The sequence below is a fragment of the Oncorhynchus gorbuscha genome, linkage group LG02, assembly GCF_021184085.1.
Source record: "Oncorhynchus gorbuscha isolate QuinsamMale2020 ecotype Even-year linkage group LG02, OgorEven_v1.0, whole genome shotgun sequence".
Lineage (NCBI taxonomy): Eukaryota > Metazoa > Chordata > Actinopteri > Salmoniformes > Salmonidae > Oncorhynchus > Oncorhynchus gorbuscha.
In genome coordinates this window covers 44,737,503-44,751,541 of record NC_060174.1, presented here as the reverse complement: position 1 = coordinate 44,751,541, position 14,039 = coordinate 44,737,503, and the positions used below count along the sequence as shown (strand labels likewise).

The 14,039-nt window shown below is 43.7% G+C and overlaps 1 protein-coding gene across 4 annotated transcripts in view; it reads right to left on the bottom strand.

The window, feature by feature from the left end:
• LOC124002822 (UPF0606 protein KIAA1549-like) overlaps positions 1-14,039 on the bottom strand; it is a 74,586-nt gene that overhangs the window by 27,927 nt on the left and 32,620 nt on the right. For all 4 annotated transcript variants that reach the window (XM_046310578.1, XM_046310586.1, XM_046310579.1 and 1 more), the window contains exons 3-9: positions 11,497-13,797; positions 11,130-11,218; positions 8,730-8,889; positions 8,468-8,598; positions 2,668-2,848; positions 2,398-2,457; positions 1,908-2,053 (exon numbers count right to left, since the gene is read on the bottom strand). In XM_046310578.1, the coding sequence (XP_046166534.1) occupies positions 1,908-2,053; positions 2,398-2,457; positions 2,668-2,848; positions 8,468-8,598; positions 8,730-8,889; positions 11,130-11,218; positions 11,497-13,797 (3,068 nt within the window). The remainder of the gene's footprint in view (positions 1-1,907; positions 2,054-2,397; positions 2,458-2,667; positions 2,849-8,467; positions 8,599-8,729; positions 8,890-11,129; positions 11,219-11,496; positions 13,798-14,039) is intronic.

Here is a 14,039-nt window from a genome sequence, read left to right as displayed (position 1 = left end):
CAATAATGAAAAGAAGAACACAAATACAGAATGAAAATATTCCAAAACATGCAGATTTGTATGCAACAAGCACTAAAGTAATACTGCAATAAAAACACAGCAAAGGAATACACTTTTTGGCCTGAATGCAAAGCCTTGTGTTTGGCTGACCTTTTTTCCCCAGAAGAATAATGGGCAAATATGGCACAATCCAGGTGTGCACAGCTCTTATAGACTTCCCCATGAAGACCACAGCTGTAACCGATGCCAAAAGGTGTTTCTAAAATGTATTGACTCAGGGAGCTGAATACTTTTTCTAAACTACTATATTTGCATTTTTCTTCCTCTTCGACATTATAGAGTATTGTTTGTAAATTGTCAACCAAAAAAGTACAATTAAATACATTTTAATCCCACTTAGTAACACAATAAATTGTAACGTAATAAAACATGTAGTTCTGCAGCGACAATGCCTGGTACTAGCTTCCAGTGGTTTAAATGTGCTTTCTATTCTGCCTCTACTTTTCTTTCCCCATTACCCAATAATAACATAACAATACTCTGTAGAAGGGTGGTTGCAAAAAGAGTGGACTATACGGTGTTAGTCACATCAACTGGTAAAAGCTTCCTTCCTACTAATTCAGTGGATATTATTCCTTGTGGTGAGCTCTCTATGAATCGGAACAGTGAGACTCATTATCAAGGGCTTGTAGTCTTTTCTACCCAGAGCACCACTGCTTTACTAATCAAGCTCGGCCTTTTGTGGAGCTCCACAGCACCTGCTCTACTCTACTCCCCTCTCTCTTAACAACATTCAGGGGACAGGATAGGCCAGAGTATCCATGGCAACTCCACCTACAGTATTCATCACAGCGCCAGCCACTCAAAGACCAACCACCAAGTCAAATTGTCTTTCTTTCAAGACCCGTTACTCGACTGCTGTGTGCACCAGTCGCTAATAGCAGATCAATTATTAATTCTCTCTCTGCCTGGCAGCTGGAGTTATTATAAACCCAGGAGGTGCGTGTGTGTGTGTGTGTGTGTGTGTGTGTGTGTGTGTGTGTGTGTGTGTGTGTGTGTGTGTGTGTGTGTGTGTGTGTGTGTGTGTGTGTGTGTGTGTGTGTGTGTGTGTGTGTGTGTGTGTGTTTTGGAAGGGGGTGGTTCAGGTGGGGCCACACACTGTTCATCATTCCACTCTAATAAACTTGGGGACTGGATGTGGATTAGAGCTTGGCTGAGGGAACACAGGTTGTTTTTCTGTGTCAGATCACACACGACCCAGACTTACTCTCTTCAGTAACACAGTACCTAGGGCAGCCTAGACTAGGGGCTATTACCACAGGGGGAGAGCTGTACTTGCTGTACTTAGAGTTATGGTAAAGCACAACACGAGATAACTGTAATTTGAGTTCTCAAATGTAATGCATCGTGTGTGTGGTGTGTGTGTGTGTTCATGACTTATTCTGTATAAATGTCTCTGAGTAGCAGTACACTTTTAGAAAAAAAGGTGTTACCTAAAACCTAAAAGGGTTCTTCGGCTGTCCCCATAGGAGAACCCTTTCCGATTCCATGTAGAACCCTTTCCACAGGGGGTTCTAACTGAAACCAAAAAGGGTTCTACCTGAAACCAAAAACGGTTATCCTATGGGAACAGCTGAAGAACCCTTTTTTCTAAGAGTGTAGTACACACTCAGTCACCCTTACCTCAGATAAACTGTACACACACATCTACCTGTGTATAGTATAGTGCAGGGGTATTCAAAACTTACCCTATGAGGTCCGGAGTACTGCTGGTTATCTGTTCTACCTGATAATGAATTGCACTTACCTGGTGTCCCAGGTGTAAAGGGAACATTGAAAAAAGCAGTGGAACTGTCTTCAAGGTCCAAATTAGAATTTGGTGGGTATAGTCGCTCCGATGCGGTTACCTGAACACTGTGGTTAGCCACGCTGGTGGCCCTCTTGGTGCGCCTGGCCGCCCCCAGCACTTCTCCTAGCAGCAGGGCCACACGACGTTCCATCTTGGCCTGGAAGGTCCGCTCGTCCACCCCCTGATCCAGCACACCCAGCAACACTGGGACAGGAACCAGAGAGTTATGATATCACTCACAGGACAGAAAATACAGAACCAACAAATAGCCTCATCACACAGCCAGAACATAGGCCCTACATGTGTATGTCTTTCAATCCATCCTCCTGCTGCAGTTGAGATTTAGATTGGATGGAATGTTTAAAGGAGCGTTTCCCAAAGTCAGTCCTTGGGACCACAAGAGGTGCACGTTTTGGTTTTTGCCCACAGCAGATTCAAATAATGAACAAATAATTCCAACAACCAAAACATGCACCCCTTGAGGTCCCCAGGACTGAGTTTGGGAAACGCTGACCTAATGTCAGAGTTGTTGACAAGGGGAAGCATACCTGTTCTAACCCAAGACGAGCGAAGCAACTGGGTGGTGTTCAACTCCGGGTAGTGGAAAGCTATTGGGAAAGAACAGAGGGAAACCAGACAAGTACAGACAACCTGAAAATACTCTCTATTGAGGTTAAAATAGGTGTATAGAAGGTGAAGCAGATTGGCTAATAGAATACATTTGATTAGAATATATTTATTTTTCCCCAAGTGTACTTCCCTCAGGAGTGGCGTTTGGCATAAAATCCCAATCCATTAGACAATGATAATAGACTCACGCTCGGCGATCTGCAGCACGGGGAAGCCCAGGTAGTAGCTGAATTCCACCATGTTGAGCAGCCTCAGGTGGTTGCTGACCTCTGACCCCTTCAGGTAGCCTATGGCCCCACGCACCGCAAAGGTCACGTCCACCGGCTCCCTTTGCTGACTACTTGGCTGGTTCATGGTGATGTTCAGAATCTAGGAAAATATGACATATCCATCCTTAGCTCAAAGATGTGTGGATATCAAAGGTTCAGTAAATGGTAAAAAGAGACTCTGTCACCAATAAACCATGTGAGCATACACTGCAGTGTGATGTTCGCAATTTGCCACACATTTACTTATTTATTTACACTGGGCAAAGATGTAAATTTAACATTGGTTTAATGATTTTTAAAAAAAACAAAAAACAGATGTTTTAAGCTTAGTTATAGTGAAACACGTCAAAACACGTCAACAGTTCGTTGCAAAAGTGATATATGTTGGTCTTTTAGTAGTAAATCTAGCTCTTTTTCCCACTAGCGGTTCAACTCTACCATTTCAATTGTGATGTAGAGGCACCTTGAGAAAGTGCCTCTACATCATCTTAAGGGAGGGTACTTCTAGATGTGCTGGGAGGTACAGTACCACATCAAGGCTTACTATAAAAGCAGGTGACAGCGTGCCTTATTTGGCATTGGTCTTGGTAAGGGGATAGTGACAATATATATTGCATGATGCTTCCTTGACTGACGTTACACAAAATGCAAGGTTTTTGCTTATGGTTTCAAACACATCTACAGTGCATTTGGAAAGTATTCAGACCCCTTGACTTTTTCCACATTTTGTTACATAACAACCTTTTTTATCTCATCAATCTACACACAATACCCCATAATGACAAAGTGAAATGCTTAATTTATTAAAAATAAAAAACAGAAATACCTTATTTACATACAGTCAGGTTCATAAGTATCTGGACAGTGAGGCAATTTGCATAATTTTGTCTCTGTACGCCACCACAATGGACTTGAAAGGAATCAAGATGTGCTTTAAGTGTAGACGTTCATCTTTAATTTAAAGGTTTTGTCAAAATGATTGTATGAACAGTGTAGGAATTACAACCATTTTTATACATAGCCCCCCAAATTTCAGGGGCTCATTAGTAATTGGACAAACTAATATAATTATAAATTAAAGGACCAAAAGTAATTGGACAATTGGCTGCACAACTGTTCCATGGTCAGGTTTGTGTTATTTCCTCATTAGTGAATTTACAAGTAAGCAGATAAAAGGTCAAGAGTTGATTTCAAGTGACATTTGTAATTGGAATCTGTTGCTGTTAACCCTCAATATGAATTCCCAAGAGCTGTCACCGCCAGTGAAGAAAGCCATCATTAGGCTGACAAATCAAAACAAACCCATCAGAGAGATAGCAAAAACATTAGGTGTGGCCAAATCAACTATTTCATACATTCTTAAAAAGAAAAGTGGTGAGCTCAGGAACACCAAAAGGCCTGGAAGACCACGGATAACAACTGTGGTGGATGACAGAAGAATTATTTCCTTGGTGAAGAAAAACCCCCTTCACAACAGTTGGACAGATCAAGAACACCCTCCAGGAGGCAGGCGTATCTGTGTCATAGTCAACAGTAAAGAGAAGACTTCACCAGAGTAAATACTGATGGTTTACCACAAGATGTAAACCGTCGGTAAGCATCAAAAACAGGAAGAGCAGATTCGAGTTAGCCAAACAACATCTAGAAAAGCCTGTACAGTTCTGGAACAACAGCCTATGGACAGATGAGACAAAGATCAACTTGTACCAGAATGACAGGAAGAGAAGAGTATGGAGAAGAACTGCTCATGATCAGAGCATACCACCTCATCTGTGAAGCATGGGGAGGTAGTGTTATGGCATGGGCATGTATGGCTGCCAATGGAGCTGATTCCCTTGTATATATTGATGATGGGACTGCTGACAAAAGCAGCATGATGAATTTTGAAGTGTTTAGGGTTATACTATCAGTGCAAATTGAGCCAAATGCTTAAAAACTCATTGGACGGTGCTTCAAAGTGCAGATGGACAACGACCCGAAGCATATTGCGAAAGCAACCCAACACTTTTTTAAAGGCAAATAAGTATAATGTTCTGCAATGGCCAAGTCAATCACTTGACCTGAATCCAATTGAGCATGCATTTCACTTGCTGAAGGCAAAACTGAAAGCAAAACACCACAAGAGCAAGTAGGAACAGAAGACAGCTGCAGTAAAGCCCTGGCATCTTTTACCAGATCTAATGTGTTATATTCTCCAACATTCATTTCACATTTCCACAAACGTCAAAGTGTTTCCATACAAATGGCATCAATAATATGCATATCCTTGCTTCAGGTCCTGTGCTACAGGCAGTTACATTTGGGTATGTCATTTTAGGCGAAATTAAAGCTGAAAGTCTACACTTTATTGAATTAATTCAACTCTAATATGCTGTGGTAGACATCTAAAATAAGAATAACTTGGTCAATGTCCAAATATTTATGGAACTGACTAAGTATTCAGAGCCTTTGCTATGAGACTGAAATTAGAGACTTGATTGGATTCCACCTGTGGTAAATTCAATTGATTGGACATGATTTGGAAAGGCACACACCTGTCTATATAAGGCCCCACAGTTGACAGTGCATGTCAGAGCAAAAACCAAGCCATGAGGTCGAGGGAACTGTCTGCAGAGCTCAGAGACAGGATTGTGTCGAGGCACAGCTCTGGGGAAGGGTAGCAAAACATTTCTACAGCATTGAAGGTCCCCAAGAACACAGTGGCCTCCATCAGTCTTAAGTGGAAGAAGGTTGGAACCACCAAGACCTGGCCGCCCGGCCAAACTGAGCAATTGGGGGAACAGGGCCTTGGTCAGGGAGGTGACCAAGAACCCGATGGTCACTCTGACAGAGCTCCAGCGTTCATCTGTGGAGCTGGAAGAACCTTCCAGAAAGACAACCATCCTTGAAGCACTCCACCAATCAGGCCTTTATGGTAGACTGGTCTGACGGAAGCCACTCATCAGTAAAATGCACATGACAGTCCTCTTGGAGTTTGCCATAAGGCACCTAAAGGACTCTACAGATGGGCAATTCCCCCCACCCACAACTTCTCATTTGGCATTTGAAGAGGTTGGACAAAGGCTGAAATTGGGGTTGAGAGTTACCCTTTAACGTAATTTCAGTGAAATGATGTGGAAACAACGTAGATTCAACCAGTGTGAATATACAGCAGAAGAGCTTGGGTCAGATTGATCTCATTTCATTTGCGGAATTGAAATTGAAAGGGAATTGAAAATTAAAAAACCAGGCATAATTAAAATGGTGTTCTCCAGATATGAATTTATTATCCAGTCTAATCCGTTAATTTACTGAGTATGAAACCTACAGTTGAAGTCGGAAGTTTACATACACTTCGGTTGGAGTCATTAAAACTCATTTTTCAACCACTCCACAAATTTCTTGTTCACAAACTATAGTTTTGAAGTCAGTTAGGACATCTACTTTGTGCATGACACAAGTAATTTTTTTCCAACAATTGTTTACAGACAGATTATTTCACTTATAATTCACTGTATCACAATTCCAGTGGGTCAGAAATGAATATACACTAAGTTGACTGTGCCATTAAACAGCTTGGAAAATTCCAGAAAATTCTGTCATGGCTTTAGAAGCTTCTGAGGCCACTCAGCAAGGAAGAAGCCACTGCTCCAAAACAGCCATAAAAAAGCCAGACTACGGTTTGCAACTGCACATGGGGACAAATATCATACTTTTTGGAGAAATGTCCTCTGGTCTGATGAAACAAAAATAGAACTGTTTGGCCATAATGACCATCAATTATGTTTGGAGGGAAAAGGGGGAGGCTTGCAAGCTGAAGAACACCATCCCAACCGTGAAACACAGGGGTGGGCAGCATCTTGCTGCAGGAGGGACTGGTGCACTTCACAAAATAGATGGCATCATGAGGCAGGAAACTTATGTGGGTATATTGAAGCAACATCTCAAGACATCTTGGTCACAAATGGGTCACAAATGGGTCTTCCAAATTAACAATAACCCCAAGCACACTTCCAAAGTTGTGGAAAATGGCATAAGGACAGCAAAGTCAAGGTATTGGAGTAGCAATCACAAAGCCCTGACCTCAATCCTATAGAAAATATGTGGGCAGAACTGAAAAAGTGTGTGCAAGCAAGGAGGCCTAAAAACCTGACTCAGTTACACCAGTTCTGTCAGGAGGAATGGGCCAAATTTCACCCAACTTATTGTGGGAAGCTTGTGGAAGGCTACCTGAAACGTTTGACCCAAGTTAAACAATTTAAAGGCAATGCTGCCAAATACTTATTGAGTGTATGTAAACTTCTGACCCACTGGGAATGTGATGAAAGAAATAAAAGCTGAAATAAATAATAATAATAATATAATAATATAATAATAATAATAAATAATAATAATATAATAATAATATAATAATAATAATAATAAATAATAATAATAAATGCCATTTAGCGGACGCTTTTATCCAAAGCGACTTACAGTCATGTGTGCATACATTCTACGTATGGGTGGTCCCGGGAATCGAACCCACTACCCTGGCGTTACAAGCGCCATGCTCTACCAACTGAGCTACAGAAGGACCAAATCATTCTCTCTACTATTATTCTGACATTTCACATTCTTAAAATAAAGTGGCGATCCTAACTGACCTAACACAGAGCATTTTTACGAGGATTAAATGTCAGGAATTGTGAAAAACTGAGTTTAAATGTAGTTGGCTAAGGTGTATGTAAACTTCCGACTTCAACTGTATGTGTCTGAAAACTAATACCCTTATGGTTTGCTACATTCAAGAACAGCAAACCCGAACAGCGAAATAAGCACTTCTCAAGCATCTGAATACTTTTAATAGTGGAATCAAACCTGATTCAATAAACCAAAGCTGGTCATTTTGGTCTTGAATGAGTGACCACTGATCTAAAGACTTGTGTGCTGGCTGAGATGGAGACCAACACTTAGGTTGTATTATTGCAGCACACACAGTCACGCAACCATACATTTCAACCATTATTCCCTGTCGCTCCACAAGCTTTAACAATTGTAATATAAAAGTCGAGCAGCTCCTGCCTCTCTTTCTCTCTCCAATCCGAAGCAAGCCCCTGCAGCTGCAATCGGAGTACTGCTGGTGCAATCGTTAGAGGCAGTCCCAGTCTATGTTTGTCGAAGTCAGCAAACAAGCACCACCAATTAAGACTGCAGTCTAGGCCAGGGGTATTCAACTCTTACCCTACATGGTACAGAGCCAGCTGGTTTTCTAAATCAGTCCTTGATTAGAGGAGAAAAATTAAAACAAGCAGCGGAACTGGCTTCAGGGTCCAGAGTTGAGTTTGCAGGGCCTAGGTACTGCATTTGCACACAGTAACCCAATTAGTTTCTAACTTTCTAATTTCTTGGCCTCAGCCAACTGACTCTCTTGGAAAATCAGAGCTTTTCTCTCTTTTCCTTTCCACTTCCAGACTTATTTCAGCAGACGCTGCTCTTATCGAGCTCTCGCAGTAAGAGCATAGCTAAAGTACACGGCCAGTGGTCTTTAGAAATAACAAATGTGTGAGCTAAGGGTTCCTGACAGAAAAAGGTTGCGATTAGGGGTGATTCCAGACAATCAGTACCAAGGCGTTGGACTCGAGGGTTGAAAACCTTGGAAGGAGTAAATGACTGCTAATGATAACAGAACATTAGAAGAAGCTCTACTCTGTTCTCGTTGACTGGAGAGCTAAACTGTATTCAGTCAGTCTCCACTTACATCCACAGTGAAGTTTGTGGACTCCTGCGAGCGCCGGCGCACTTCGGCATACGCCATGGTCAGGCCTTTCTCAATGCGCTCGCTGAAGTTGCAGAAGCGCACGTCAATGTGCCTGGGCACAAACTGCAGCACTGGATGGGAAACAGAAGTGGAGAGTTACGTTCAGACACACACTAACAACATAGTACGTACTGGGAATGCACTATTCAAATCTCCATTTCAAAAGGAGTTTGTATAGTTCGATACCAAACAGTGCTCTTACCTGAGTGGACCTGGTACTGGTGGTCTGGTACCTTCCAGTAGTGTGAGATGGACAGGAAGCCTCGACTTGATTGGCGCAGGGCGTTGATGACTGATATGGCCGTGTACACCACAGGACCCGACACTGCCCGGAACACAAAGTCTGGAGGATTCTTAGCAACCTTTATCAAGACACAGAAAAAAAAACACAATTATAATTTCTCTTCCTAGCAAGAGTTATTTTAATGTTTAGATTGTTTCAATTCAACTCGGTCTTTCTTTTTGTCTTACTTTCAACTCCTATCGTCCTCCAAGTGCAGCTGAATATCTCTTATTCAGTTCTGGCACCATGAACTACGAGGTACTGTATGTGTATGCACACTACCGTCTCCTTTTGCACTGTACAGCATATAAACCATTAAAAGGTAGGCAGTTTCTTGAGGTCACTGCCTCTCTGCTGGGCCATGAAGTGTTGGGTGTGCAGTTAGTCATTAGTGTGGTTTGTTTATCAAAGAGCCTGGAGATTAAGAGTCCACAGGAAGTGGGCTGTCCTTCCTGGTGCGTCCCATCCCTATACCCCCACACACATGGCCTGGGCCATTACACAACAGCCTTATACCCACTGCTGCAGCTCCCTATCGCTTGATTAAACTCAGATCATGTTGCAGCTGTTAGGCGGTTTCTTAGGGAGCCTGCGTTTTCTAATGTAAAGCTAACAACAGTGCCAGCACTGAGGTTAGCCCTAGTTGTCATGTCAGACCACGATTATGGACTCATTTATATACAGTGCCTTCGGAAAGAATTAAGACCCCTTGACATTTTCCACATTTTGTTACATTACAGCCTTATTCTAAAATGGATTGATTAAATACAACTATTTCCTCAGCAAACTACACATAATACCCCATAACGACAAAGTGAAAACAGGTTTTTTAACATTTTTACAAATGTATTAAAAATGAAAAAACAGATACCTTATTTACATAAGTATTCAGACCCTTTGCTATGAGACTCAAAATTGAGCTCAGGTGACCTGTTTCCATTGAGCATCCTTGAGATGTTTCTACAACTTGATTGGAGACCACCTTTGGTAAATTCAATTGATTGGACATGATTTGGAAAGGCACACACCTGTCTATATAATGTCCCACAGTTGACAGTGCATGTCAGTGCAAAAACCAAGCTATGAGGTTGAAGGAACTGTCCGTAGAGTTCCGAGACACAGATCTGGGGAAGGGTACCAAAAAAATAATGCAGCATTGAAAGTTCCTCAAAACAAAGTGGCCTCCATCATTCTTAAATGAAAAAAGTTTGGCCACCTGGTCAGGGAGGTGACCAAGAACCCGATGGTCACTCTGACAGAGCTCCAGAGTTCCTTCGTGGAGATGGGAGAACCTTCCAGAAGGACAACCATCTCTGCTGCACTCCACCATTTAGGCTTTTATGGTAGAGTGGCCAGACGGAAGCCACTCCTCAGTAAAAGGCACATGACAGCCTGCTTGGAGTTTGCCAAAAGGGACCTAAAGACTCTCAGACCATGGGAAACAGGATTCTCTGGTCTGATGAAACCAATTCAATCCTCTTTGGATTGAATGCCAAGCGGTGAAGCATGGTGGTGGCAGCATCATGCTGTGGGGAGGTTTTTGAGTGACAGGGACTAGTCAGGATCGAGGCAAAGATGAACGGAGAAAAGTACAGAGAGAACTTTGACGAAAACATGCTCCAGGGCGCTCAGGACCTCAGACTGGGGCAAAGGGTCACCTCCCAACAGGACAAAGACCCTAAGCACACAGCCAAGACAAGGCAGGAGTGGCTTCGGGACACGTCTCTGAATGTCCTTGAGTGGCCCAGACAGATCCCGAACTTGAACCCGATCGAACATCTCTGGAGAGACCTGAAAATAGCTGTGCAGCAACGCTCCCCATCGAACCTGGCAGAGCTTGAGAAGATCTGCAGAGAGGAATGGGAGAAACTCCCCAAATACAGGTGTGCCAAGCTTGTAGAGTCATACCCAAGAAGACTTGATGCTGTAATCGCTGCCAAAGGTGCTTTAACAAAGCAATGAGGTAATGGGCTGAATTCCTATTACAAATGTGATATTTCAGTAGTTTTTTTTGTAATACATTTGCAAAAATGTTAAATGTAACTTTTTGCTTTGTCATTATGGGGTATTGTGTGTAGATTGATGAGGAAAAAAAAACATTTACATCAATTTTAGAATAAGGCTGTAACGTAACAAAATGTGGAAAAAGTCAAGGGGCCTGAATACTTTCCAGATGCACTGCATAACATAACTCTATCTATGTAAAGACTGAAGAAAAAGTCTGCTTTTTCAGCTCACTCTTATTTCGACCCATTTCATGAGGTATTGAAGTGAAGAATAAACCCCAATAAAAATGCCCCATGCTGCATAATAATGTACCTGCAGTTCAACTGACTTATTGAATTCAGTCTTCAGGACATCTCGGACTTGTGATTTGGCATATCCAACAGTGGCCCCAGCCGGAAAACCTGCATAGGAAGATGGAAGCACACATAGGTAGTAAATCTCATTATCAGATCATTATCTCATCTCACATTAGCTCATCTCTCATTGATAAATGATGTTATAGATTCATTTAGTGGACAATATTATCAAAACATTACATCACAAACCATGACTTTCATACTAAAATGGATAAGACATAGTTTTTGATTATATCTTAGTAACATTGATTAGGATGACATTCCACATAATGTTGCTGCATTAAAAAAGTATATTAATACGACAAAGAGGTAATACAACTTACCGACTTCAACAAAGTACACAGGCTTGGTGACGTTACAGAGGTACTGGCGGCCTATGGTTGTAGGTGGGCTCTTAGTAGTAGTTAGGAGGGTAGTGGTGGTGGCCAGAGTGGTGGTTGTAGAGGCCTCAGTAGTGATGCTGGTAGTAGTAGTGGTGGTGGTGGTGGCAGGATCAGTTGTGGAAATGTCTACACCGCTAACTGTAGTCTGGCTGTCGTTGGTCACTGCTGTGACAGGACTATCAGTAACAACGCCTTGGTCAGCCATGACTGACACCAGGGGGATGGTGGTGGCATTGGTGGCTGGTTCTGTCGGGCCTGAGGTGACATTGGGGGGTAATTCTGTCTGGCCGGGAAATGGGGAGAAGGCGATAGAGGTGGTCACCACAGGAGTTACGAGAGAGGTGCTGAGGAGGGCCGTCTCTGTGGCGGAGGGAGAGACGTACCACAGGATGTCTGTCTCCGAGGCAGTAGCACTAGGCTGCACTGACACTAAGACAGAGCTGTTGTCCAGTCCGACACTGGAGGTGGCCACGGGGCTCGTCCATTCACCGGATACCTGACCAGTGACACCCCACAGGGAGGACGAGAGGTCCATGGAGGGAGTTGGCACTACTGAAGCCTCCAAGAATGGCACTGAGACATTCAGCGGAGTCATCTCCATTGTGTTTGCTGTGGTCGTATTCAGAGGCTCGGAACTGGAGATATCAGTGGAGGACTCTTCGATCCAGGAAGTGTTGTCAGAAGGCTGGACCTCCACTCCATCTACTCCATAGAAGGCTGTAAGCATGTGGCTGAGGTCCACAGTGAAGGTGCTGGTGGCCACGATGTGCGTGGTGCTGATGGACATCAGGGAGAAATGCCTGGAGGTGGTGGTCACGTTAGTGCCCCTATGTTCTTCTGAGTCATCCTTGGTCAGCTGGATGGTGTAGTACTCCAGGCTATTCATGTCTGGTAAGAGGAGGTCTGTTGGTTCAACCATAAAGGTATCTGTCCAGTCAACATCTGAAACTCCTGGTAAATCCCCTTGAGGTGTTGGTATTTGTGTTGAGGCTAGCGTGGGGTGACTGGGAGAGGGATGGATGGGGAGAGGAACGGACGTGGGGGCCACACTTCCGACGCTAGAGCTGTAAGCCGCTGTTGTGAGACTAGGTGAAGACGTCATGTGACGCATCGAGGAGAAGGACACGCCGACCCTGGAGGGGAAGGAGGTGTCGTAGCTTTCCGCATTGGAGTCCTCCAGGTCGTACATGTCCGTGGGCAGATTGGTGACCAGGGAGAAGTCGTCCCTTTCCAAGCCCATGTAGGATGCAGTCTCTGGGTAGTCTCCGGAGCCCCAATCCACCACCATGGTGTTGGTGGGGAAGAAGTCCTCAGGAGGGACCATGGTGGGCTCGGACGAGAAGGACGTGGTGTGAGGGTTCAGAAAAGGCACGTAGCTGGGAGCCAGCTGCATCTCAGGTGATGGTTTCGGGAGCATGTGGATATCCTGAGCAGCATCGCCCTTCTGCATGAGCTCACTGCTGGGATGAAGGTGATCCAGATAGATTAACCTACTTGAGGGATCAAGGGGCAGTTTGGGAACCAGCAAGAGATCACCTAAACTCTGGGACATGTCTGGATTAGGTTTAGACTTTGGTCTGGCTTGGTCTGACTGGGCTTCTACATCTACCAGATCGTCAACAGGCAGTCCAACAGGAAGTGATGTCATAAATGCAGGGGTTGTCTGTTTTGATGCGTCTTGCTGGTTGCTGGGGGATAATAATGGAGGTTCATCTGGAGCTCTCTCATTAGAGTTTGGGACAATGAACTGTACCAATGTAGTCCAACTGGTGGCTGTAGAGAAGTTCAAGGGTGTTGTGGATTTGTTGGACTGTGGTCCGAGAGGTTTCTGGTGTGGTACTGTAACAAGGGTTGGAGAGAAAATTGCCATGGTTGAGTCAGGACGATAGAGCTTCAGCTCCCTTGAGAGTCTGGTAGGGCCTTTAGGTTGTTGCTGAAGGCCAACCACAGGCTCTGAGGAGCTTAAAGTGGGAGTGGTGAGAGGGTCTGGACCAATGGGGAGGGGATCTCTAGAAGTCAATGATTTGGAGTTTTGAGAAGCTGAAATACCCCATTGAGTAAGTGTTAGTGTAGATTCAGGTGGTAGGTGACCAGGTGAAGGGAGAGCTGTAGTTGTAGTGTCATCTGGGTGCTCAGAGGCCTCAGTGTGTGAAACAAATAAGGCTGAGGGTGATTCAGTCCAGCTTGATGCTTCTTCCCGAAACTCATCCAACACGGTGGGATCCAACGAAGAACAGTCTACTGAAAAATAAACAACATCAAACATGAACATGAATGGCAAATTATAGATCAGATAAGTTATCTGTGAGTAGCCTAACTAAGACTGCACTGAAATAAAGTACTGTGGAAAATAGCGTGCTCTTCAAATAGACTAAGAGATCAATATGATCTCATTCGAATTGAAGACTTGTTGTTGATATACAGTGAAGCTGTTTCATTTCATTTTCTTGCTCAGTGAGTTTTGGCAACAACAACCTTTGGAA